This window comes from Pterocles gutturalis, unplaced genomic scaffold (assembly GCF_000699245.1).
Source record: "Pterocles gutturalis isolate BGI_N339 unplaced genomic scaffold, ASM69924v1 scaffold13978, whole genome shotgun sequence".
NCBI lineage: Eukaryota > Metazoa > Chordata > Aves > Pterocliformes > Pteroclidae > Pterocles > Pterocles gutturalis.
In genome coordinates, this window is record NW_010123267.1 from 15,179 (window position 1) to 43,052 (window position 27,874).

The 27,874-nt window shown below is 38.4% G+C and overlaps 1 protein-coding gene across 1 annotated transcript in view; it reads right to left on the reverse strand.

Moving 5' to 3' along the window:
- Window positions 1-27,874, reverse strand: part of LOC104460683 (tankyrase-1) — a gene marked incomplete at its 3' end in the record, with an annotated part of 116,138 nt that overhangs the window by 14,897 nt on the left and 73,367 nt on the right. Inside the window, exons 6-12 of the mRNA XM_010077847.1 lie at window positions 16,092-16,186; window positions 13,183-13,249; window positions 12,526-12,712; window positions 10,404-10,525; window positions 8,682-8,773; window positions 8,512-8,590; window positions 180-351 (exon numbers count right to left, since the gene is read on the reverse strand). Coding sequence (XP_010076149.1) covers window positions 180-351; window positions 8,512-8,590; window positions 8,682-8,773; window positions 10,404-10,525; window positions 12,526-12,712; window positions 13,183-13,249; window positions 16,092-16,186 — 814 coding nt within the window. The remainder of the gene's footprint in view (window positions 1-179; window positions 352-8,511; window positions 8,591-8,681; window positions 8,774-10,403; window positions 10,526-12,525; window positions 12,713-13,182; window positions 13,250-16,091; window positions 16,187-27,874) is intronic.

Below are 27,874 nucleotides of genomic sequence, written 5' to 3' on the forward strand. Positions count from 1 at the left end.
GTGGATTTCTTCTGAAAAGTATTGCGCAGTACATATTGTAGATGTGTGCACCTGATGGCAGAAGGGAGGGACGAGAAAACTACAGCAAGCCTCTTGCACTGGAAAAGAAATGAGACCCACAGGTGTAAAGGAAAGTGAGAAGGAGAAGTTCAAATACACAAGCCTTTATTTTTACCTACCGCTTAGAATCTGTTGCACTGCTTCATTTCCCATCTGTGCTGCTGTGAAGCCTTGTAAAGAGATGATGGAAGGATCAGAGCCATAACTCAGCAAGAGCCGGCAGGTTTGCAAGTGACCTGCTAACGCAGCCCTGTGCAACGCTGTTTGACCAAGTGTGTCCAGTGCATTCATCTGAAAAAATCAGCAACAATAGAAAATATTATTATAATTAAAAGCCTGCACTTGTCCCTGCCCTTAGTAAGAAGGGCAATAACAAGAATTTTCCAGGGTACAAATGTATCAGTCAATCCCTCTGCACTGCAACTAAACAAAACCAAATGACAAAATAGAAACACTCCAATGTAAAGATAATTTACCACAGATGCTTTCCTGTCTTTTAACAGTGCAGGTTATTTGCTTGCATGGCTAACAGACAACACAGGATCCCCAAATCCAAGCTTTTGACAAAGTCAGTGAAGATCAACCTTGTGCAAGAAAAGCAAAACTCTTACAGGAGAGGAGAGGAGAAAGAGGTAAATAATTAACCAAATAATTCAAAGATCTTCCAGCTTTAAGGAAACTACCTCCCATCATCCTCAGAAGGGGAATTATCATTACTCATTGCCAAGAATTAAAGCAAAACAAAGAGGTCCGACCAGGAATTCTACGAAGGAGTTGGGGGGGAGGAGGTGGTGGAGGGGAGTGGGGTGGAGAAAGGAGTTGGATAAAAACCAGTCCATTTCCTCCTCACTTTTTCTACTTTTACAGAAATGTTAAGTATAACTGGATACAATTCTACCCGATACAAGACTGTATAAACAGGTAAAAGGGAGTATTGCTTTCAAGGAGTATGATATAATGGAAATCTATCCATCTGTCAAGATCTAACACCGTATCTAAATAACTGGAAGCATCTCCATGGGTTCACTATCAGAAAAAGGAAGAGAATAACAGAGAGCTCTAAAAAGCAGAAAAGAATTCCCCATGAAAATAACTCTTCAAGAAGATACTTTGTACCGAGCAGCGATTCATGACAAATTTCAATGCAAATGTCCAACACCTTTTTTACCACTTTACAAAATACAGAACTACTCTATATTCTCTGCAAGCAACTCACAACCTGTTATCTGTTTCCAAGCCTACGGATCACAGGCTATGAACTGCATCCATAATAAACTCTGTTACTGTACAAAACCACCTTCTCAACATTTTTGTGGTGGCAGTGAATAAAGGTTTTGTTTGTTATTTTTCACCTAAAATGCAGCCTGCAAATCCTGCTACCTCTCCATGAAAACTAGTGAAAAAATATTTTGGGTAAGATGCATATTCTGTAACTAAATGAAATTTAATTAGGGGGAAAACTATGTAAAAAATAACTACTACCAGAAAGGGTAAAAAAAATAAAATACCTGCAATACAATATCAAGCAACAGGAAAGAACAAAGAACTACCACATAAATAAAGCTGAGTGGGATTCGATACTGTCTGAAATTCTTCTATATCCCTGAACAATTCTACAGGCTGGTAAAGCAGGAGTTTCTCAGATCACAAACCTCTTTTGCAGGAAGATGTACAGGAGAACAGTTCAGCATTCTTCTAACCGTGCTCAGCTCATGCCACTCTAATGGGGTTTCCCTAAAAGTTTTGTTTTAAATAAAAACTTACTACTATCATAAATATTAACTAGATGCTGAATGTCCCAAATCCATCATTTCATCCAGATGATGATCCTCATCTGTTTCAGGACACCGGATACCTTTCACCACTGATAAGAGGGCACAGAGAAAAGCAGAAGTCTGGGGCTGTACAGGTTTAGTGATGATAAAGGCAGAATGAAATGAGACTTGTGGATTCTGGAAGTAGCTGATAATACTCCATTCACCCAAGAAAGAGAACCATAATTAATGTCTTCTGTAACACTGAACTCCTGTGTTAAACATTCCTGTACTAAACAAATTGCTGAAGAACAGCAGCAAGGCATTCACACTGCACCACTCGATACTGACTGTGTACTTGGAAAAAACATTAATATTCATTGGAAAAGAACACTGGCAGAGTCATCAGATCCACCATCTCACATGTCATGTGCAGGTGTCTTTTCACCTCCAAACAATTATCTTTGCCAACAATCGATTCTTGTGCCAGAGGAACACCAGTCATTTAAAGAAATGACCGCTTACTTCTGGGACAAAGAGGACTGCAGCTGAAGGAGGGAGGCATGCACCAGAAGAAGCTGTTCTTTCCTTCAGGAGCAGAATTCGGTTTTGCAGGGCGATTTCATGGAGAGTACCTTCACTCTGAGGCAAATCTGCTCTCGTCAATCACGCAGCACTCGTCTAAAACCAACCCAAGAACGTACTGCACTAAGGCTGAAGGCAACAGGATTTACTTCCAAATTAAAATAAATTTGAGCATTACAAATTGAAATACAAAATGAGATTAAACTCTCATAACAATCAAACCTGGTAAGACATATGCCTACCCAATAGAAGGTCTAAGAATATATGTTGTTTCAAATTCAAAGCTAAAATTTAAGCTCTATTGAACAAAATGTAAAATATCCAAGGTGTACTGCCTTATTTGTGTGCTGAGAAGGCAGACTGTTCCAGCTACAGTAATAACAAAAAATCAGAAATATTCAACTGGTCCTTTTAAATGCAGTCTGAAATTTGAAGGCTGCAGCTCTGAATTACTTTACAGACAAGTTTTCTGCAAGGAGTTAAAAATGACAGATTTGACAGCTTTTATTCCACAGCACACTAGCTCTGGATCTGTTTTCCTCCCCTGTTAGCATAAAAACAGTCACTCCACTACTCAAACTGCAACATAAAAGCAGAATGCAGTTATCAAATGAAAAGTGGTTTTAAGTAAGGCTTTTCAGGGAAAAGTAACATCCTATACAGTATTTCCCACTGCAGAATTCTTTCTGTTCTTTTCTTTTATCCCTTTAATTTCCTCTTCCTCATCCTGGATATATGCAATAGAGAAATCAAAACAAGTTGTGTATGATCAGACACTGAAGAGATTTCTCCTCTCAGCACTGCTGCTGTCTTGGAGCAGCATATGCAGCCACAGCAATATTCCCTTGGCTGCTGGGCACTTGTGGCAGCCCAACAGCTGGGACCTGTTCAGGAAACTTTTTTTGCAAGACATCATATCAGCTTTCTGCTAGTATCAAATGTCCTAAATATCTTACTACTCACTACAGCAGCACAAAAGGCAGCAGCTTCCAAGGACTGTAATTTTCTCTGAGAGATCTTTCTGAAAGAGGTATATTCTAAAGATGACATGTGAAAATTGTGCTCTGCCAGCCATTTTAGCACCAGAGCATCCTTCCCTGCACAATGCAAGCTTTCCAACCGCTCTCCTACTGCATTTATTCTGAAGACAACTTGCACTATGTCTTGTGTCTTTGTGCATCACTAACAATAAATAAGAGTGAAGAGAGGCTGGTGGCAATTTCAAGCTCTGTCAGAAGAAAAAAAAAAAAAAGAGAGAGAAAAAAGTTCTAGTTTCACTCTGAAAGCTCCTAAATGATCCAGCCATATGTTTCACAGTTGTCCTTCTGCATAAAAGCCTAAGCTTAATGTCACTGTTTGGATGTCTAAGCAGTGAGACAAGTTGAACCATGCAATCACAAGTGATCACATAGCTCTTCATGTTGTTAACCACCATAGCTGCATTTCAGAAAGGAAATTGAATTTTTCAATGCTTATTCTTTCCTGAGAAAATCATACCTTTACCTGAAATGCTGGAAGCAAACGTATTACATAAGAAGTTTATTCAAAACCATTTAAGTCTGTTGTGTGAGTCTAGATAGATGGTAACTGTTGTCAACTCCATGATCATGAAAGGCTGGCAACATGCTACTCCAACACACAGAAACAATTGTATTATGCAAAGATCCATAAAGGCAGGTCCTTCTAGCAGAGCTGAATGAAGCTATTTCTGCGCCCCTCATGAGCAGGGACACTATCTTTCTAACACGACCTTAGAAAGGCTCATTTTCTCTTGCAGAAGAATAGTTTCAGCATTATCCTTTAGAAACATAACACAGTTGAACAAATAGAATTCTTCACATCTCCACACTTGCCCAAATACCACTGAACTTGCACACTTGCAGGTCTGTCTTTCCAACAATTTTTCTAGGTCAGAAAAGACTAATCCTTTTCTTCTGCACTGCTAGAAAGCCAAATGTCTTTCTGAACATATTAAGTTTCCCATGTATCTGTACATTTAGACAAGCAGCTGATTATAAGAGGTACCCAACTATCTAGCAATCCAACAAAACAGGATGAAAGCCACTTTTTCCTTAGTTCACCACCTTCAAATTATTTTCTTTTTAAACAAAGGATTTCCACCATCTTCAAAAATGCAATCACGGCACTTGAAGATTTTCTCATGGGTCTAATAAAAAAATAGTTTATGTTTGAGGATTCTTTAAAGATCCTCTGCTTTTATTTTTCAAGGTACTTTGAGGATATCCAACATCAAATAAGCAATGGTGTGAAATGCCGTTTCACAGTGCAGTTCAGGCAAACAAGTAAAACTGGGTATGGCATTTAAAACCACAGACATTTGTTATCAACATTATTGAAAAAAATTCTAAGAAACCCCAAGGTTTCTCAGCTGTGCTTTACATGTGCACTTGACAGTCAACTTCTGCAACTACAAATAAGAAGGTAATGAAAATATCTTCCCTGACGGTGGAATGGGCATTGCTTAGACACACCACATTGATGTGCAAGTGATGTGCACCAAGGACTTCCTCACAGTTCAACTTACAAATCCAGCCTGTGTCCTCAGTAAGGGCCAGTAAGACACACCAAAATAAGCAATCTGTGGGTATAGGTTGACTCTTGGCAATACTAGTCTTCTTAGAAATTATCTCTGTAAAATCAGTCTAGATCAAGCACATGCTATCCAAGCAGTCTGTCACTTTTTATTACAGTCTGATATACTTCAAACAGCAAATTTACGCAGTGATAAAATTAAGGATAATTACATCCAGTTCCAAGACCATGAACCATCTCTCATTCATTCCAAGCAAATTCCCTAAAGCAGTCTTTACCATACTTTAGTCCATTTCCCAAAGATACATACTTCACGTTATCTCACTTTTGCTGTCTGACACAGATCACAGCTGCTCCTCATGAAAACAGCAGTTTCTTCTCTATTGCTAAAAGAATCACAAATTATTTTCAATCTACAAAATTTTACATGACCTTGTCTCCTAAATCCATTACTGGATTTTTTTTTTTTTTTTTGTGGATGAGCTGTCTGCCTTTTGGCACTGTATTTCAGAAGAAGAAAGTTCCATTTTCTTTGAAGCCCCAGTTACTTATCTTTTTCAAATTGTTACTCTCTCTATAATCAGTAGCGGTTTCCAGAAGGTAGATTAAAGCTGACTTACACAGTACCTTTCCTTGGATGGAAGAAATGGTTGCAAAGTAAAGAAGATAAGGTAGGTCTCACCCATCCACACTTCAGTAAGCATTTGACATGGGATCACATGGGAGCATAGTGAAAGGGGGAGGGCTGCTCAGTGACTGGTTGTGGAATAATTTTGTTTTAATATTTTCATTAATGATGTTGGCCCAGGAGAATGCTGAAGGGCACAAATATGAAAAATGAGCAAGGAAAAAAAAAATCAAGATTCTCTGCGTACTACAAGACTACAGGGAGGGTGTGGGTACTACCGTGTCACGTCTACTAAAAAGGCAAAATTGATCCCAGTATGTGCTAGTCCAGCATTTACATTAGAGATATGGAAATTCCATCATGTAAGGCAGCGCGCGAATGAATTCCATTCTTGTTGCCCAAGCTTCAAGATTTCCTCTGCTGCTAGTCAAGAGAAAAGCTCTAAGGATGACTAGGAAATGGCAATATTCCCTTATGAGGGAAGTGTTTGAGGCTTTCAGCTTACCAAAACAAAGGCTAAGAAGAATCAGTTTGTTCACTGCAAATATCTTGGCAAAAGAAGCACCAAAATGGAAAAGAGGTATTTAAACTGGAGGAGAGCGCTGCTCAAATGGATATTCACTGTGAGGCTGCTGTTGCAGGGCGACTAGATTCACCAGCTCGTGAGAACCCTCTCTTGTAAAAATGACTAGGCAGGATCAAAGAGCTTAGTATATCTGACTACATCTTATGAAATGACAAAAATTCAAGGCACAGAAAGAGTAAATAGGAAGAAAAAAGCTTCTAGCAACACAACAAATGGAAAAAACCCCCAAACCTGTATGATGCTTCAGGGATTAAAGCTGCCATGTCCCAACAATCAGAAACAAAGAAATGTGTTAAGGCTGTCTGATGAACTGAATGCCTACAGTCAAAGCATGAGCAAGAGGTCAAATGATAAAATACAAGCAAGACAAACATTTTAGAGTACTTAAACATGCTCAGTTAACAAATTAATACTCTAGAGCACATTCCATCTGGGAACTTCAAAGTGCTACATAAGTCTTAATGACCTACCTTTCATGAAAAACCATGACTTCGTTATGTACTGTTTTACAGCTAAGGAACTTTGGACACCGATAAAGAGGGACCTGATCCATCGCAGTATGGAAATAGATGTTTAATTTTAACTATGAGTCGTCTCCTGCCATGCACTTAAGTGCTTTGCTAGATCATCAATGTGGATGGCCATCCTCAGAATAACTTAGCACGCATATACCAGGATATGAACACAGAATGAGTTCTAGTGACCACCATGTACCTCTATTTCCATACTGTCAACTGAAAAAACAACAGAACACAGGACTCAGCATGGTTCTGTAGACAACTGTGGGCCACTCATCACCATCATTCAATCCACAAGTGACTCATGGATCATGATTTCGGAACCCCTGCTTCAGGACATAGAAGAATTACAAGCTATTGTCAGAATGTGCTACTGACACAAATAAAATTGGGCCATTCCAGTAAGGATGACACCTGTGACCTTGTTCCTAACCTGGCTATACAGAGCTAGATTTTCACAGGAGCACTAATTTAAATACCTACAGTATATTAGCAGGCTTTCCAGAAACCTTCAGCGCACAGAAATGCCTTGTATTTCAAAGCAAGTAGTACTTGGTATCACTACACTTGAAATCCCAGCATGTCCAGTTCAGTCCCTACCTAACTACCACCAGTACAGAATTCATGTGCAAAATCGGATCCATAAAGCCATAAGGTGTCTATTCCTATGGCAAAATTATTTTTTTTAAACTTTCAATGCATAGATATTTACTAAGAGTGCATCTGGGAAAATGATGAATAGTTTTAACGACTATAACTGAGACCTCTGGCCCTGCCGTCCCCCTGGAAAAATCTTGGTATGTCACCACTGCATCAGGATTCTCAAATGTGATAGACTCTGTCATGGTACTGTTGTTAAGCTGTTTTATGATGCCATTAAAGTACTATGGAAGTCAACCAGCTACTGAAATCTGGCAATGAGCTCTCACACAGGCTTATAAATTACAATTCATTGTTTCAAAATAAAAAGACCTCGTATTAACTATGCATACAATTACATTGCTAATGCCTCCTTGCACATCAAGAGTGACACACTAGATTGTTATTACAGGTATATTTCTTCATTTCTAGCTATGTGAATGAAGATAATAAGAGTCCGAAAGAGTAATGTGAGCCCCCTTAAAAGCAAAAATAACATCATGTATGTTTTAACCAAGGCAAAGAAAGCACCCATCAAGAGTTTCTGAGAAAATTAAGTAGCGAAGTATGTCATTATCATCAATGTCAAGTTTGCTGCTAAAAATCACAGAAAGACAATTCTGAAATATTTCAGAAAGATGCTTAAAAGACATCCTAAATAAAGTTATACTTTTCTCTGCCTTTAACTAATAACTTGCTGAACCACGTGTTTCTAAGCCAGCCTCACCATAGGCTCACAAATTACTTTGCTCAGCACCCATCAATGGCCAAAGGCCATGGCAAAACTATCTGACCAAGAGAATAAGCAGCAAGCAAGGGCTAAGGGATGGCCAGCGTTAGACTACCAAACTCAGTGTCAAACTCAGGCATTGGACATTCTCTAGCCAACAAGATAAAGCAACAAGAGGCACCTAGATGGCTACATTTATTAGAAATGAGTAGCAAAGTTCATTAAAAACGAGTAAGCTAGACTCCTAAAGCTTGTATTCAGTTACTTGGAGAGAAGACCTAATTTTCAAATGGGATTCCTGATGTACTGATCTAAAATAAACAGGCTTCAAAGTTAACATGAGAAGCACAAGGCATACAGAAGAAAAAGCAACAACTGTCATAAAACCACTGTATTTAACCATTACAACCCTTCTTCTTGCCTTTTGCCTTAAATAAAATACATTTAAGTATATTTACCTTTGCTCCATGTTTATGCAGAACTTCCATGACATCATTATGAGCTTTTTCAGCTGCAACATGCAAAGGTGTCATGAAACTATGGGGGGAGAAAACAAAAGGAAGATATTAGTTTTATATTCCTAGCATGAGAGAGTCGTTTGGAAAATTCAAAAGTTTCAGAAACTTACTCTTTGTTTTTCTCATTAACATTTGCTCCTTTCCTAAGCAATAGTTCTGTAACTTGCTTCCGCTTGGGATGCACAGCGGCCACAGCACAGTGCTGCAAAACAGTAAATATAAACTATATCTCAACTATGCAGATGACAAAGAGCTTTAAAATACATTACTTCATCTCTTAATTATTCTGCTGAACATCACACAACAAAATTTTCAAACAGAATCCATCATATTTCTGCTGAAACATATAACATACTGAACAAAATACAAGCTAGTGATCAATGCTAAATTATTCTACTCAGAAAAACAATTTTAATTTTAAAGCTATTTGTCATTTATGAAAAAAGCTGGATGTTCCCAACTACATTAACAAGATGCCAGGACAAAACCAGCATATAATGCACAAAGGAGGTAAAGATAAAGGGCTTGAAAGAGCCTGACTTTCTACAGAGGGACTCCAAAGGGTCCATTACAATTCCTAATTAACATAATTTTTGAATGTTGCTTTGTTTCTTCTTCTATTCCAGTGTACACTGAATTTATTAACCTATTGGCAATTCTGTTATGCACCCAGTTACAAATTATGTAGTAAACAAATGGGCAATAAAGTTGTCTTAAGAGTATCTTCTTTTCCATGCTGTAAGAAAAAGACATCCTTCACACAAGTGCTTTTTCAACGCTCAAGCCTGTCCTTGTTGGAACACCATGCTGCCCTTTGCTAGCTGTAACTATTCTCCTGACTGTAGCTGGGGTCTGCTTGTTGGTTTGTCTGTGCATCTGGCACCTAAAAGTGAGTGCTTTGTTCTCCTCTTTTTCCTTTGATCCTCTGCAGAGACTAGACTCAATCTGCCCTGACATTTTCAACAGTGGCCCTACCAACGCATTCCTGAGGCCTGAAATTACGAGCACGGTTCCAGATATGCCGAACACCATGCTTTAAAATCAGTCCAGCAATGCTTGTCTCAAGTTTGGGTGTCTCAAGATAGCAGACTGTGAGAAATAGGAGACACTTTTCAATATTTTTGTTTATATGTTTACCCATGTTTTAAACCAGTAACCCATAAAATGCAGGTAAGTCTCCCGGAACAGAGTTCTCAACCTTTCCAACAGCGAAACAATAGCTTTTATGATGAGACAGGCCCCAGACAGTAGCAACAGCACTGATAACCATCTTTTGCCCAGTTTCAGCCTTCACTATGAAGTAACTGCCACTCAAGCTTCCACACTGCTGTTAGTCAGCAGAGCACGTCCATGTTTTGCAAAGACTAGGATGCCGAATCCTCCACGGAGAAAATAGAGCATAGGGATGCTTGGTACTGAACACACAGTGTTCTGATCACAATCACAATGTTTATAACAATAAATATGCAGCTATACGCCTGCAGCTGAGACCTAACACTGTGAAGAAAGTGTTCCATTGGAATAAAATATCGTAACTATAATGGTTTTAATAATAGCATCAGTCCCTCTCAACTTATCTTCACTGCATCTGGGATACTGACTTGTGTTCTTTCCCTCCACTGCTTCTTCAAACAATGAAATAAGAGCAGGATACTGCCAGGGAAGTCTCCAAGACCCCTGTTTCCATAGCTAATTTTTAGACATAAAGTGTTTGATGGCAAATCCTCAATCTTAGATGATTAATACCTTTTCATAGCGTAGAAATAAAACCCCTCAACTAGCACTACCACCACATTTATCACAAAACAAATGGATTGACCGCATAATCTCACCAGTGCAGTCTCATGAGACTGAGGCTGTTTAAAATTAATGATTTCCAAAGCAAGTGTCTTTTTCACTTTGGCTAGGTCTGCCTCTCTGGCTGCTTGCAGTAATGAGTGTCCTTTGAATTCATCTGTTAAAGGAAAAAGATGCATTCGATATTCAGCAACATCTCACATTTATAAATGTTACTGGAGAAAGGCAGCTACACTCAAATTAGGAGGAAATAAAGAGTATTTTTGTACATCTTCAGACAGTGACTGGCCTGGGACACAAAACACGAAATATGGTTTACTGAAACCAAATGGACATTCTAAATGAGAGGGGAAGCAACTAGTTGAGTAAAATCCTTATAGCATTTCTCCCTCTTATCCTCCACCCACTTGATATTAAAGGCATGTGAGCTCTAGATTACCTATGCATGTGTCCAAGTGAGCACAATGCTATTACATGCTCTTCAGAGAAAAGCATCACAGTCGATTTTCCAAAACCTTATTGGATTTACCACTACAAATAATTCAAGGTGAAGCCTGAACATATAATTTAAATATAAAATATTAAATTACTGGTCTTAAAGAAAACTAACAGGCTAAGCATTTGAAGCCACTCTGCTATAAAGTTGAAACAGGTTTTGATAGAAGCTTTATTTACAAGCATGGAGATGTAATTTTGTTTTTTTCAGTGTAACACCTTGTGCAGCAACTAGTTCATTATGGTTTTAACTAATTTTGAATTTGAAAAAGGACTAAGTGCTTCTCTTAAAACATACAAATGAGAGGTAGGTTAGCAAGAATGATGTCTGAACTTGGAAACTAGGAAAAAAAAAGTCAACAACCTCAGCAAAAATATCAGTATTTTTCTTTCATAAGGAAGCTTCAAATGCTAAGCTTGTTAAAAGGGGTTTTCTTCTCCCACCCCTATTTTAACATCAGGTGCGTTTGTGGTTTTAGAAATAAAAATAAATAACAACTTTTAAGCTTTCATTTAAAATAGAATTAAAATTTGTTTGTAAACAAAGCATTACACAAAGCACAAGTAAAAATAAATCTTGAAGTAACAAATAAATGTAATATCATTCCTGAAGTATAAAACCAAAGAACTCAAGAATATACTAAGCAGGTTATTTTGGGTATGCAAATACAGGATTTCCCATCAAGATACTGTCAAATTTGGCATAATGCTCACATTTGTGTACACATTTCAGGGGACATTAACGGACATGAATTTTCCCCACTTGTCTCCATGAACTACAACTACAGAAATAACACAAAGTTTAAATAGATTTTTTTTTGCTTGCTAATTTCAACAAATGGTAAATTAACCTGTCTCAAAGCCAGAAGCACCTCCCAAGTTATCCCAGAACAAAGAGTAGAGAAGTAGCTAAAAGATATTAACGCCCTCTTCTTTTCTCCTAGAGCAAAGTTTTCTGCTGCACATGATCTCAACACCTTCGCAGGCAAAGAATAGTGCCAGATGATAACCAGACTAGCTGAGACTGTGAGTAGTGCAGGATCACATCCCCGGTGTGCCAGGGGGCTTCTGCTGACAGACAAAACCAAAAGTGCATTTATAATTGAGTTCAGAATCTACTTCTCAAGGAGTTTTCAGTAACTTCATAATGCTTTGTTTCCATATTTCTCTCATTTAATTACCTTTTATAGTTAAAACAATGAGAAAACAAATCCACAAAAAAGGGCAAATAAAGGCAGACAAATTCAAATTAGAGCTGAAACATTATTTGTAAACAGCATAAGGACTGCAAAGACTACAAAAGAAGGTGCTGGAGTTTCCATCTCTTCAGGTTTGCACACCAAAGCTACGTACCTCCTGGAAGTTACTCTTTAAGTGTGATACAGAGCCTTGATAAAGAGGCTCCTATGTGACTTAACTGGACTTAAGCATAAAAAACTCCCATGGTCCCTGATTCAGCAGTGCCTTAAATATTTCAAATCTAAGAAAACCAGACAGTATCACGAACAGCATATTAGAGGTAACTGTGTACTTCAAAGTGAGAGGTACAGCTGCAGTTACCCTGCTGCTTTGCGTCTGCTTGTGAAGTATGAGGAAGCTGGCTTGAAAGGAAAGCACCCCTTTACACCCACCGACAACCGTTTCCAGTCTGAAAACACTCACAAGTCAGTCTCTCCCTTAGCTCAGGCGTTGGAGCCATATCCACCGCGCTCTTGCCGTGGCAGTTGACTAAGGTGGGATCTGCACCGTGGCTCAGCAGGAGGGAGCAGACCTCTACGCGGTTCTTGGAAGCAGCCTCGTGCAAGGGGGTAAATTGCCAGAGGTCCATCGCATTCACACAGGCACCATGCTAGCACAGCAAAGAAAGCCTTATGTTAGTAAGAAATCACCTTCAACAACTAAAAGCTTACAGATTTTCATTTCATTATAAAAAATGGCTCCTTTTTTTCACATATGAACACATACACAAGAAAATAATTCTAGAAATACCTGTATAAACAAAAATACTGTTGAACCCTCAAAAAAAAAGGAATTTCTGTATGAGCTAGTTTTTAAGTAGAACAGATTTTTCCACAGAAAAATACAAATAAATATAACTCTACTATCTGTCCAAAGAAATTATCTGGAGAAAAAAACCCACATACACTGTACCACAGCAAAGCCTAAAGCTGCAGGCTTCTGAAATGACATACAGAATGTTTGAAACCTGATACTACAGAAAAAAAAAATAAATCTTCCTTTTCAACTCTGGTATAAACACTTCATATCTCACCTAACACATCTAAATCTGCAGCAATTACTTTCCACCCTTCTGCTTACCTTAAGCAGCAGCTCTGTAACCTCGTAGTGTCCGTAGGAACACGCATTATGAAGAGGCACAAGACCACTGTATGGAAGAAGGCAAATGACAAATTTATTTAAAGCAGCATTTTTAAAGAGGGAGGAACAATTTTCTCTCTACTGAGAGATGCACAGAAATAAAATTAAATCTAAAATACTTAAATATTCAAATATTTAAAAATTAAGATTCACAAACTAATGGAAAAATCTAACTTTCCCAAACAACATGTCACTCAAGATTTGCATTAAATATTTTTTTTTTTATTGGTCCTAAGAGGCCACAGAGGTTTAATCTACCACTAAGATTCACATTAATTGGCTCTGAAATGATCATGAAGCTATTAAGCTGGGGCAGGGGGGAAGTCCCATTCCAAATTCCATTTGCTCAAGAGAAGTCAGCGTTCTATTTCTGCCTAAATATGAACTCCTGTTTATCCAAATGCTATGTGAAAGGCAAAACTCCCCAGATAACGCTCACATAACTCCTGGGTATATTATGAAGATGTACAAATACCCATAGAAAGCAGACTGAAATTGCTGCTCCAGACTGTGGAATGACCTGATTTTACTCCATTTTTTACATTACAACCTATTTAACTGTGCAAGATACCTCTAAGAGAGTCCCTGTAATTTTGTACAGCTATATTACTGGAGACCATACTTAAAATTTACACTAGCAAAGTAAATAACAAGGATCTAGTCATAAGCACAAGATGTAATAAATGTCATGCACTGAAAGGGAGATGCAAAGAGGACAATTGTTACAGAGGAAAAAATGAGTTTAATTCAAGCCATGTAAGACAGGCTAGTTATTTCTCACCAAATCAGGATGCATAATACACTGAAAACAATAATTAACCCTTCACCATTTATGAAAAATACAGGGGATATTTCCCAGAATTGCAAAATCAACTCAAAGGGCATTGGGACAGCAAGTACTAGACAACAGGGTAAATTTAATTTTAAGGTAGATGCTCTCAGAAGCAGCATTACATGTGTCACAGGAGAGTGAAATTTGTTTTGGCAAAATTTTTCTCTTATTTTTCATTGTTGCTTTTCTTAATTACAACTTATGGGTGCATGTGTGAGACGGAGTATCCAGCCCACAAAGCACTCAAAAAATCTGCCCTCTTCCAAAATGATGGTCATCTAAGAGGACTGAAGCCTTCAAGCTCTCATCAGCAACGAGTCACTGCAGCAATCCACTTCTGCAGCATGTCCTCCCCTTTTCTTTTGCAGCACATGGTGATTTTGTACACAACAGCAGTAAGGCAAAGAAAGGACCAGTGGAAAAAGAGCTGCTTCCTTGGCTGTGGTCCTCTTCAGGAGTAACAAGAAGTGACGACCATTTTGAAGATGCATCACTGTTCCTCAAGACTCTCTCCAAAGTGACCGCATTGAAGAGAATCTAGCAGGTCTATAAAGTCAGTGTAACCTAATTTAGTTCCATAAATGACAAATTACATTTATTTACAGCCTATTTGCTTATAAATTATAAATAAATAATAAACAACAAGAAAAAACAAAAGATCACACTGATTGTAAACATGTGATGCTGATAAAAAACCAAGAGAGCTTACTGGGCTGAGAGACACTTTAAGTATGTTTGAATTATTGTAAAGTTTAATACAAAGTAAGTGTATAATTTTTCTTTTCTTTTTTTTTTTTGTTTTCTCATCCCCTCCCCCCCCTCAAGTTCAGCTCAATTACTTTTCATGCTTTTCATATTTTCCAAGTAGATCATTCAAACTTCAAAGCATCTAGGCTGAAGTTTTCTACGAAGTGGTGTTCAGGTTTTGGAAAGGTGTCAAATGTCTAAAACTTGCTTACCAATGCTAGATCTACCTGAATTGGCATTGCATGCAGCTTTACTCTGGGGTTTTTTGACTTTTACAATGTGTCTTTGTGCATTTCACAACAATTCTGCCATTAAGGGTGAAAGTACAGACAAAAGCCCTACAATTAGTCAATCTTCAAGAGTTTAAAAGTAAGCTTGAGACTGGCTTTGGGGGAAAAAATAGAAAAAGGAGAAAAGCAAAGATCTTAATTTAAAAACTCTTTTAACAATAGTCTGGACTCAGCAGAAGATGAAGATATAGGAAGTGCCTCAAGTTTGCTGATGGAGACAGAACACACACTCGTTTATATCTTACCTCTACGGACTCTGCATACAAAAGGCATGCCTTTAACCAGGAGCCCCATTTCTACAATGTTAGGACTAAGCCTTCCTATCAGACCACCATGAGAATCATCACCTTAGAGTTCAGAAACATATGGCTGAGAACAACATACAACACGTTTCATTCCAGATTTCTAATTGCTATGCACTTTTTTTTGGTATCTTATGTGACTATCATCCTTACTGCAAAAATAGAATAGTTTACCTTCTACTATATATTGATTTTTTCTGGCAACATGAATCAAGATAGGTCTCCAAAGACTGCTAGTTGCAAGCACATGATGTTACTGATATTACTTGGAATTAGATCCTTACACATGCAACAGATGAGTCTACAGAGAAATTTTTTAATGTACATTTTTTTCACTAAGCCCACATACCTTCTCCCCATCGCCTCCCCTAAAATAATGCTAGAAGACAATGACGTAATAGTTTAGACTGTGCATGGAAGCAAATAATATGTTTTGGGAAAAAAAAAATCAAAGGTGTAATAGAAGACTTAAAACAAGTGTAATCACAGCTAATCTGTTGCTGAGGCTCTAACAAGTTTATTTGTGATGAACCACATTCAGATTTTGGAAAAAAAAGTTGCATTCTCATCCAACTATTTGAGATTATGCTGCAACATGAAACAGAGAAATAATTTCTCATCTTGTGTAAAACAAAACCACTGCTGCAAACAGGTAATAAATCAATTAATTTTACATACCCTTTGTCCTTTGCGTGAACATCTGCACCATGCTGAAGCAGAAGTTGGACTATTCGAACTCTGTTGTAGCCTGCTGCTAGGTGTAAAGGAGTGGACTGCAAAACAAAACAAGACAAAGAATGGGAGCCACATTAAATTTAAAGTCCTGCACTTCCTGTCATTTAAATACTCTTTTGTTTCTCTTACACATTGGATGAAGATAAGCTTCCCTTCTCTGATTAGCCAGATTAACAAATACACAGCACATGCATGTCCTTCCTGTTGTCAAACCAACAAGTTCCTTAAGGTAGGGAAGAAACCAGCAATCTCATAAAGTGATAACAAGCTCATCATCTAAAATTCTTTTAAATAATGGTCCACCTCTGTTTTGTTTGGGTTTCAGAGTTGGTTTGTTTTTTTTTTCTGCTTTGGTTTGGTTTTGGTTCTTTTTGGTTTGTGTTTGTTTTTTTTTTCCTCATTTGTTTCTTTTAAATGCAAGAATTTAATTTTTAAAATGCTAGATTTTTTTTTTTTAAATTCATAAGCAAATTTATGCATTTCAGGTTGCATACTCACAGGCTGCAAAACTGTTTGTATGTCTGCTTGTTGCAACAAGCGCACACAGACTGCAGAACAAGAAAGAATGCATTCATCCCACAGCCGGAATGTTTGTCTTCAGCTCTGCACCAAACAAGCAGTCATACCTGTTCTGTGCTGTGCTAAGACACGCAGAGCAAACAGTATGCAGTTTTCCTGCAAAATACACATCTTCGGCAGTAATGCACCTTGCTGCAGAGTAACAGAGTAGTAAGAGCACCTTCCCCCATAGCTAATTCATAAGAATTTTAACTGAAAGCTTTTGAAGTTGACAACAGTAATTTCCCTCAAAGTTTATTTTAAAAGCTTTTTATTATGAAACAAATACTGATTTCTTACATGAACAGGTGATGCTGTTTCTTCCTTTCCAAAGCTGAGGAGCAGAGGATTTTAAAGAGATCTTTGCTGCAATTTATTTTGTGGCGCACAACCAAACAGCACAATTTTATTACAGTAAAACCTCATACATAAACCAGCTTGAACACACAGGAAAACTTACATATCTCACAGTATTAAGGCAAGTACAGATTTACTGCCGGCATTAAGAGATCATTCTACTGTATTACAGGCGAGGCATCACATTCTCACCATTATCAGGATTTAAAACACAAAAATCAAGACAAATGGTCTCATCTGTAGTAAACAGCAGCAGGTGCTATATACTCATAAATTATATGGATTTCCAGGAATTACTACATATTTAGTATTATCATAACTTAGAGTCGTGTATATTATATTTTACCATAGTAAACACTTTGCTACTTTGCTCCAGAAACAGTATCTACTTTTACACCTAGCAAGCATCCTGTGTACCACAGTGAGGACACAGCTCGTACTGTCAGATATGACAGCACAGCACATCTCTAAGAAAAACATCTGGGGAACTCAGTGTATTTAGGGAAGCAATAATGCAAGCTTCTGGAAGCCCCATCTTCGGAATTATCTACACTCAAAATGAGGACCTCTAACATTCCCAACCTGAAGATCCCTAAAGCATCTCCAAAGTGCAAAATGCCACCACCAACAAAATGGGTCAAATCTTGTAAGTGTTTGGACATTCAAATAATTAGGATCTATTATTCCGTTTCAGAAAGGCTTCTACTACTGAATTTACAGCTTGGACTGATCCAGAAGGGATTATATTCTTTTCATATCTGCCCCTATTACAAAATAACTGGCTTCTGCACATCATAAACACTAATGAAAATGTGGATAAATATTATGCCACTATTGACATGAGCAGAATACTTCAGTACTGTTTATTCTAAAAATTGCCTTAGTTTGGTTACTAAATTTAGTTTTACAAACTGAATTAATAACTCAGAAAACCTGAAAGAAGTTTGAAATGGACTGCAGAACAGTCGGTCTATTAAAAGATCTAAACTCCAGAAGAAACTGGAGCAAACGCTAAGTCTTTGGACCACTGCAGGATCCTTTAACCTCACTACAATTAAGCTACATCCATTCTGGTCTGCATGCTACTTTTAAAACAACACTGGCAGACTTCCAAGACAATGCTTTACTCATATTATGGCATTATTAATAGGAATGTTCTCAATAAAGATACATCAACCCTGGAGTCTTGTTCACTGCTTAAAATTAAAAGCAAAGCGATTGTGATTCAAGCTGGCTGGGACTGTGCATTTTGTATTTCTAGGGTTATTAGACCTGAATTTGCCAAATAACTTCACTAGAGAAGAAAGCCAAAACATTTCAAGCTTATTGTTGCAAGATAAACGACAGAAGTGAAGAAAACCAGTGTCATCCCAAATCTTCAGACAACTTATACCCCCGCCTTTCAGAAAGGGGTAACATTCCTTAATGTTACAGATCTAATAGTTAAAAATACTAATCTGGTGTTACAAGCTTGTATGCTAATTACAGAAACTCAGTACCTAAAAAATAACCTTGTGCTATATGAACTAATCATTATGCAGGATTATTAGCCCTCAAAAAAAAAAATCAAGTGAATGACGGCAGTAAAGCGACTGATGTTTAAAATTAATGTGCTGTTCATATAGCACTAGAAAACTGGAAACTAGCTATCACAGTTAGCAGTACTGCATACTGCGCCTGCAAAGTATATCAAACCAATCACTTAATATTAAGAAAAGGTATTTAATTGAGCTATCAATTAACCCCTCCTCCCAAGTCTTGTAATACCTGGCAAGAGACTCACTAACAAGAATCCCTTGAGGGCAGTTACCTTCTCAGACTCCCATTCACAGTTACCAAGCCAATCACACTCACTTGCTAGTGTAATTAAAAAGAGTACAGCTCCACTTCTATTAAGTAAAGTAGACCCTCATGTGAGATGCTCACATTATTTTCAAGTTTTATGGCAGCTGTAACTGAGTCAAAGCAGGTGCTGTGCATTTCAGGGAAGATCACTGTACACAGGATGGCAATCACTGTTGACCTGTGTACCTATGATTTATACCAAAGCAGGTATTTTTGCCTGTGGTCTTTTTGAAAATGTGTTGCCCGGGGAATGCATTTTTTAGATTTAAAAAATGTACATACAGCAGTTTGATACTATTTTCACTGAGCCTTAGGTACTTTCCCACTGCTTTGTTACCACCAGCTGATTTGGTGATCTCTGTTCAAGGTCAGCTGCCTTGGACCTGCTGTCCCCTGTTCACCTGCATCAAGCAAAAGGAGCTCCGAGGAATTGCTGGAGCTTCAGGCTGCTGAGCTGCTTCTATTGAGATCAGAAAACTGCTTTCAACAAATTGTCCACAGGCAACATGGGATGCTGGCTCCAAGCACCATCTGTTTCCATTCCTATCCTGCTAAAGAGTTTTCAGCAGCTCTTAGATGGTAACACTGCCGTAGCCTCAGAAGAAAGCTCCATTTTCAAATTCAAATCATGGCTTGCCCATTTTATGGGCAACTTTAAACTGAGGCATCATCTTATATCATGCATTATCTGCATGTTCAATAACAGCTGCAGAAACTGCTTTAAGAACTAGTAGTGCCTGTTCTTGCTTTTTACTACCAAAAATCTCTATGCAATGCTATCTGATAACAATCTTAATCGATGTGTTCCTCTCATTCTCAACTTGTCATCCTGAAGGCTATTAAAATCAACAAACAACAATCTTATCACAGATATGATGTCTCATACATCTAATTTACAACACTATCCAGTGATTTAGAATTATCATAATTTAATTTCATCTTCTACGGGAAGGGCATTCTTGCAATAAAGAGTTAACGCTGACTTTGAGAGCCAGCTCTGGCCTTGACATATTACGGCTACTCTTATGTTCAGAAGGTCCCCACATGGATATGCACCAGTCAGGGTGGCTCTTACCCAGACAGACAAACTATGACTTGGCAGAAGATTCATAAGGACACTCGTAGGTTTATTGTTAACTTTTTTACAACACCCTAATGACAAAGGATGTCATAAAAAAAGGAGAGGGAAGGAGGGATTTTGAGTGTTTCATGTGGACTTTAAAATTTGTGACTCTTACCTCGTCTATAACTATCTTCAGGTTTGGTAGACTGGAAATTGCAGGTGTACGCAGCAAACTCCCACCTAACTTTTGTCAAACAAAACTTTTACTCTAATCACACCATACTGCCTGTAGAAAGCAGCAGCAACAAAAATCGTATCTTAAACTTCTGTGATTTGTCTTACAAGCTCCTTTCAAAACAGTGTTTCACCTTCTCTGAATTACGGGAAGAGCAGAGAGATTTCTAACCACAGAAGGGACCTTTGTTTCACAGTTTTGCATAAAACTGCGTTGAAAGATGTCCTGACTCCTGGCAAGATGACTATTTGGATCCAGCATACTAAGGAAAAACCTCTGAGCAGGCAAACAACTCTCTCTTCACTGGGTTAGAATTTATGGTAGAATCTTTCTTTCCAATCGCAATAGTCTGTGTCTGCTTGATGTCGCTCTCTCACAGACTTCTCTAAAATGAACAGCATCAATCATAAGTGTACATCGGGAAGACATTCCGGATGCAAGTGGAATAGCTCCTGCTGTCACTTTATCATTCTGATTAATGGGGTAAAAAAACAAGTTGCCACAACATTACAGTCTTGAAGAGACATTCCTGAACTTTTCCACTGTGGAAATCATCAAGATTTTCCTCTGCTGCTCAGATACCAACTTGCATTCTAATTTTAAGCAGTGTGCCCATCTTACACCTTCATTTTTAGGAGCAGTTGTAAGCTTTCTTGGGAAAATGTGTCACTGACATTTGTATGGCACCAAGACTGGATAGATCATCACATACAAAAAAAAATCCTTCTAGAAACACATATTTCAAATAACTCAAAATGATTATTTTATATTCACACTATAATGATCTTGCACGCTGGGTACTACAGAAATAAAGATCCCTAACCTCAGCTACGGAATGATACTCTTAAAGAGCAGGAAAGCGGCTGCACTTTTGTTCATCAGCCACACGGCTTGTCAACTTCCACCAGAATTGTGCAACTTCCTTGGTAATTTCATAGCAGTACTGAGTTATTTAACTACATGGTTGACAATTACACTTTAGGGACAAACTTAGAGATGCTGCTCCAGGAAAACAAATTATGTTAAACTGCTGACTGTAGATGAGCTAGCTGCAACAAGATGAATAGATATCTAGAGATAGCTTAAACTACTTTTCTTCTGTAAAAAATAAACAACCCCAAACAAAAAAACCCAGTCCAAACCACAAACAATTCCTAAGGACAGGGAACTCCAGTGTGTTTCCAGTGGTAATTTAACTGCTTCGTCTTCAGAACACAGCCAGTAGTACTTAATTGGGTTGTTGAACAGAACAGACTTAGTATAGCAAAATTCAGAAAAACATCACGTTACAAATTTCACATAGTGCTTTCTAACAGCTGACAACAGGGAAAATGAACTGAAAAGCTCACCAATTCAGAATCTGCAAGTCACACAGAATCTTAATTTAGAGCTCTGAGATATCATATGATGTCTTCAGGGCAGGCGAAAGATTCACTGTTGTGAGCTGTAAACCAGTGAAGACAAAACCAGGTTGACTTCACATATACACTTGCGTAGGGCAGAGCATCATTGTGCAAAAATGAGGACTACAAGAAGAGTAAGAGATAAATGTTTGCCTTCTTTTTTATTCTATCACTTGGCAAAAGGAAAACAAAGAAGAACTCTGCATTAAAAAGAAATTCTTCCTTGGAACTGAATACCTTTCAGAAATTTATTCAGGTATTGTACCACCAGGGTTATGGCACAAAGCCCAGAGCAGGTCAGACATCAGGAAGGGCATACCTCCCAGAAGTATTTAGAAACGTGCACCAGCTACAAAGCATTGCTTTGTGGATCACAGATTGAAGGAATATTTCTCTCTGTATTCAACTGTGCAGAAACCCCAGCTGGAATGTTAGTTATTTTCAAATTACTGCTGGACACCCCCAGACCAGGCAGATGTTCATAAACTGGAGGAAAAGATAAGAACGTATAATAAAGGTGAAATGGAAAGAATACATAAAATGGCTGGAGAGTTAAAAAGCACAGGAAGCGCAGAATAAAAATACTGCAAATACACTGACAGAATAAATCCTCATTTGGAGCAGCTTTAGCTGGGTGACAGACCAGAACTCCTAATCTCCAGGGAGTATTCAAATCCGTTCCTTCTCAGAGGGCTGTAATGTCCAAACTACTGACTACTAAATGTCTCTCTAGTAGATTCGACTTTGAGAGACAATTCAAGCTTCTGCCTGTACGTCTGAACCTCAAGGCTGTGTGACAAGGCTTGGCATCGGTTCTACACATTAACACGCTGACCCTGTTGTACTGCAAGCTGGGCTAAGTGCTGACAAACAAGGGGCAGGAGATTTATGAGACCAGAGCTCTTTCAATCATGTAGGGTAGGGAAGGACAGAAAAGATGACAAGCATCACCTTGCACAGGGGTAGACAAAGAGATAACCAGAGTATGTCTGTCTCTTAGAGGTTAAAAGAAGGAAGAACAGGAAATGTGTGTTTTCATTTTTCTGCTCAGTAACTCCTCCTGCTAGCCCAGAAACAGTGCTACCACAGAGAGGCAGGTAAATGGAAGCAAATAAGATATGGCCAAAAGCAGAAGAGGACAAAGATACCTCTCTCCTGCTGGGAGAGAAAACACGCAAGCCCTGCAGGGCCACACAACAAAAGAAAGTTTCACCTGCAGAGGCAGCCTTAAGTCAGATGTTTGAAGATGACCATGTAAAAGCCTTATGAGATCCCAGAAGAAAAACCTCATCTCCCTGCCCAGCAGGTTTCTCCAGACAACAACATTTGACTTTCAAAAATTATGGAGATTTTTATCCTTGACAACAGGAAGGCAAATCCTTAATCCATGTAGATAGCTCTGAAAGCTATTCTCCTAACAGTTGTTATATAAAAAAAGAAAATAACTCAAATTGATTACTTCAGAGAAAAGAAAACAAGTCAAACTTAAACGAACAACGTTACCTGGCAGAAAAAGGGCTAAAAGAAAGGCCAGAAAAAAAAAAAAAAAAAAAAAAAGATGCTGTGAGACAGAGGCCACCATGTTTGGAATGAACTTTAAAAGCAAAGATCAATCTGATCCACACAAAAAAGCAGGTACGGCAAAGAGATAAAAGGGACCTCAGCTCCCCAGATACTAATTAGGAAGTTTAGTTCCCCAACAACTCCATACTTGAAGTTGCTGCCATTACTTTCAGAGAATGACCTAGAAGCAGAGACTAAGAGGGAAACAGTAAAGGGCTGGGAGAGACACTTAAATCTCTAAACGGGAACATCATCTTGATCTCTGACTTTAGGATTTCATAAACAGCAGATCCCATAAATGGGGCACTAGTGATCCGTGACCTCTTCCTAAATAAGAATTAATATGCAACACCCTCCCTTCCTAACTCCTGAAATTCTTCTGTATTTCCTTGTATCTTAACCTACCACCCATTTGCTAAAACAGTTCCACAGAGGACGTGTCAGAAAAACTGAGCATCCCTCACAAACCCATAGTATTCTCAGAAAACTGTTCCTTACAAGAATCTGTTCCATTTCTACATGCAAATGATTAAGGTTTGGCTGGGGATGGAACTGCAATATGAAAAATAAATTCTGGACCTTACAGCATGAAGCAGCATTGGCAGTTTTCCCAGATTCAGAAGCACAGAATAGATCTCTGCAAGCACTCAAGGACATGGGGAAATGGACTTTGCGATGGATTACCAGGGAAGCAGAGGAGTATACACTGTTTCTTTGGAGATAGATGCTGGCACCTTAGGGAGTAGTGGCTTCCTGAGCTACATAAACATGGAATGACAGTAAAGATCCACTCTCTTCTCCTATGGGAATGCTACTGATGTTATTAACACTGAAAAATGATGTATACTGCCTTGAAAGATACGGCAGAACACTACATAGGGATTACTTACAGTATCATTCTGTCCAGGATGGCCATTTTTGTTGCTTCTTTCCATCACCTGGAATCTGTCAGAAATGCAAGTCAAAAATGGACAAGTCTGAGGTGAGGCACTAAAGCATTACTGGTTCTTGCAGAGGCAAAGTGAAGAAGAAGAAACGGTCCCTCTGGCTTTATTAACTAAAGTCATCGGAGGGTATTCAAACCTCCACAGCCCAAGTCTCAACCTGCCAATCTTGTCAAATTGCAAGCTGCAAATGCTTATCACTCCAGCAGAGTAGGAGGAAACAACTTTCTCCCCTCTTCCAGCAAAAATACATATACTTTTATGTATCCTGCCAGACAGTGTCAGAAGCTATAGAATCCTGTTTTTTAAGTTATTTGCTCAGGCTGCTGTTCCCTCTTTTTAATGAAATATTTTGATGCTGCTCTGGCAGCACAAACAAGCGTTAACAAGAGGTTCCTCTCCAAACAGCCATGCCAGATACCTGGGGAAGACCTGCACACAAAAACAATCTGAAGACGATGCACACTGGAACACCAGAGAACCAAAACTCTGCTGTTTTCTGCTGGTTTTGTCTCTTCTTTTTCCTCTTGCTACCAAAATATTTTTCCTACTACAGTCAACTAACAATTTTTTATTCCCTTTCTTATCTCATTATTTTTACCACTTCTCCTACTCAGTCTTTGTATTTTACTCTGCTTCTCCTCCTTGCCTTTCCAACTAGCAACTTTCCAGGCTTCAGTTCACAAGATTTTCACATTATTAAGGAAGAAAAACTTCTCAGAATATGTTAATTTGACTGTTCCCTCTGTTAGCACGACATTCAAATCAGCACTTCACTCATTTTATTGAAAGTGAGGTCAGAATGAACTCTGTTAAGAACCAATGATTGCAAATTGACTGCATTTCAGCTCCAGTGCTCTGCGTGAAATAAGTATTTATGCCTTGTATTTTGGAATGAAATTAAAACACATGATCTAAAATAATTCACAAAATCAAATACACAGAATGCTCTTTTTACATTACAGTGATAATTTACAAATTTTAGACCTTAATGCCTTTATAATCCAGTCAAGTAGACTTCACTTCCTTTGAAGTAACTGCAAAAGACAGGAAAAAAGGCAGAATTTATCTTATCCTTACTTTTAGTATGTTTCAAAATTGAAAAGTTATGGTTATTAGAATGAGTATTCGAAAGAATTTAATCTGTAAGAAATAAGTCTCTTTTATAAGTTTATTATATTACTTAGAACTAAGACTAATCAAATAACCTCAATTTTCCTGTTCATCAGCGACACATCCATCAACTACAATGCCCTATTTTGGCATTTTCCTCCTGTTTTATTGTCCACCTGCTGCTTGCTCAGTCAACTTACACAACAGTTTCAGAAATGGTTATGTAAATACACCTCTCTTTACACAGAAGTATTTGTAGTTCTTTTCATTTAGACTTAAACTGATCACTCTAAATTATCCATAGAGCCTACGAAGTCAATGATGGGGTTGTGTTAGTAAGTGATAACTGACGTGCTGAGAGAAATCAGAGAGGCAGCAAGGGCAGAAAACAGGAGGGCTTTGGGTGACTTAAATTCCTGCCATATAGACTGGGCAAGCATCACGCTAACGTGTAACAGAGGTGAACTGTTTGGATGCTGTCAGGGATTGTTTTACAGATAAGTTGGCTAGGGAGCCCACAGGAGTAAGTGCAATTATTGAGCTGGTACGAAACAACAAGCAACACCTGGTGCAAAACTTTGCAGTCTAAATTGCTCTTTAACATTGACTGTAACATGCTTAGATTCAACTTATCTACAGGGGAAATGCTTGCTAAAGTAATCCAGCATGACCACGCTAACCTTCAGAAAGGGGAGGTGTGAGAAAATTGGGACGTTTTTTAACAATAAGCTAGAAGTGGTAGCTAAGAAAATTAAGTCCTTGCAGACAGTGTGAAGACTACTAATGGAGACAATACTGGAAATGCTGTGCTAATGCACACCTCCTGCTAGGAAGGGCTTCATAAATAGTCAGTGTGACTAACAGCAAACTAAAAGATTACTAGAATGAAGGCGGCATCATTCAAAAAAGCTGAATTTGCAAGCTGAAGAAAGTCACCAGGATCATAAACTCCAGCAGATTAAAGGTAAAAATACAATCAGGTAGGCAAAAACAGTTTAAGCAGTGATTAGTGAAAGGAATTCAAACCAGCCATAATCCTTCTTCCAGGAGCACCAAATCCACCACTGTCCAGTGGGGCAAGGTGATGGTAGGGCAAGAAATGAAGCTCTTGCAGGCAAGAAGTCATTGTAGAGGAACTAAGGGAACTCTTTACATGGTATACATCTTAGAAGCAGCAAGTAATTCTTATACCAGGACCCTGGCAAGTGAGCATGTGTGTATCTAGGAGCACGATGAAGCTTGGCAAAGGATCTGTCTGAAACTAAATTAAGCATAAGAGAGATAATGATACCCATAATAAAAATTAACATCAACAAATTGCCAGGGTGGGACTGCATTCACCCAGGAGAGCACTGGAGAATGAAACAGGTGAAATTCTAGTGGTATGCGACCTTCACTTAAGATTTCTTGGTACATGAAGACCTGAAAGCTGCAAACCAGTCATTAAAACGTGTTTTGGGGAACTACAGGCCTGTAGTGTCTGTACCAGGAAAAATACAACACAACGGCTAGAATTAGTGGATACCTGGATAAAGATGATCTGCTTGGGAAAAATCAAACAGTGTTAAAGGAAATTCCACCTTTAAAACTCTTGGGAGTTTTCTGAAGCAATCAACAAGCACGTGCATACACGTAATCCAACTGACACAGTCTACATGGGCACTCAACAGGTTTCTAACATTTTCCTTAAACAAAATGGTGAGGATTCAGTTATGTCCTGAGATGGCTGCACGATAGCACACACAGATAAGGAAACAGAACATACAACTAAATGATAGGTCTTAACAGAGAGAGGCCACAAAGTACTCTAATATCACATTCAAAAGTGAAAAGCACACTACAAGAGAGCAGAACGGTTTACTTCTCAGTACCTCTCACGCTCACACGCAGGAAATGGCACCCACAATATTCACTATAGTCAACCATATACAGAAATCAAATGCACATAGTCAATGGGTAGAGCTGCCACATTTCAAGCCAAACATAACCTCAGCAAGCTCTGGGAAGAAAAGGACTCCACTCTCGAGATCACACTAGCAGAAGTATCATCAGTACTTGACTTCTGGATGCTCTGTGAGCTGATGAATCAAATCCAGACCACAGCATTTAGCTAATGTGCATAAAGCATTAAATGGCAGCTCTGCCCAAACCTGCCAGTTTGACTTTTCTCTCGACAGTAGATGGATAATAGCGTAATGCAAGACATCACCCCCTGTGTGAAGCTAGTAATCAAGGGGAAACAGTTCAGGTATACAGAAATCCCACCACCTGAAGAGTACATTAAGACCTAACAAAAGACATTTCCTGATTTTTAGAGAACAACACAGAGAAAATATGACTATAAACAATTTACTTCCAGTCCTTCAAGTGCACAATTTCTATTTGTGGACACAACAGACTACACTTCAAACAATTTCTGAATAAATTGAAAACTGGTGAAGGGATACTCACTGAAACTTTGTGGGGAAAATATTTAAGATATCATAACAGAAACTTAGAGCAGGTAGATCAGTTTTACATTTTATTCAAAAGATGCCATATTTGGCTATAGAGGGTCTTAAGTGACAGCAGGGATGGAAATTAAGCCCAGTAATCTATACTGTACAAAGTCAGTGGAGGGTTTCTTGAGTTAGGCACTTTGATCA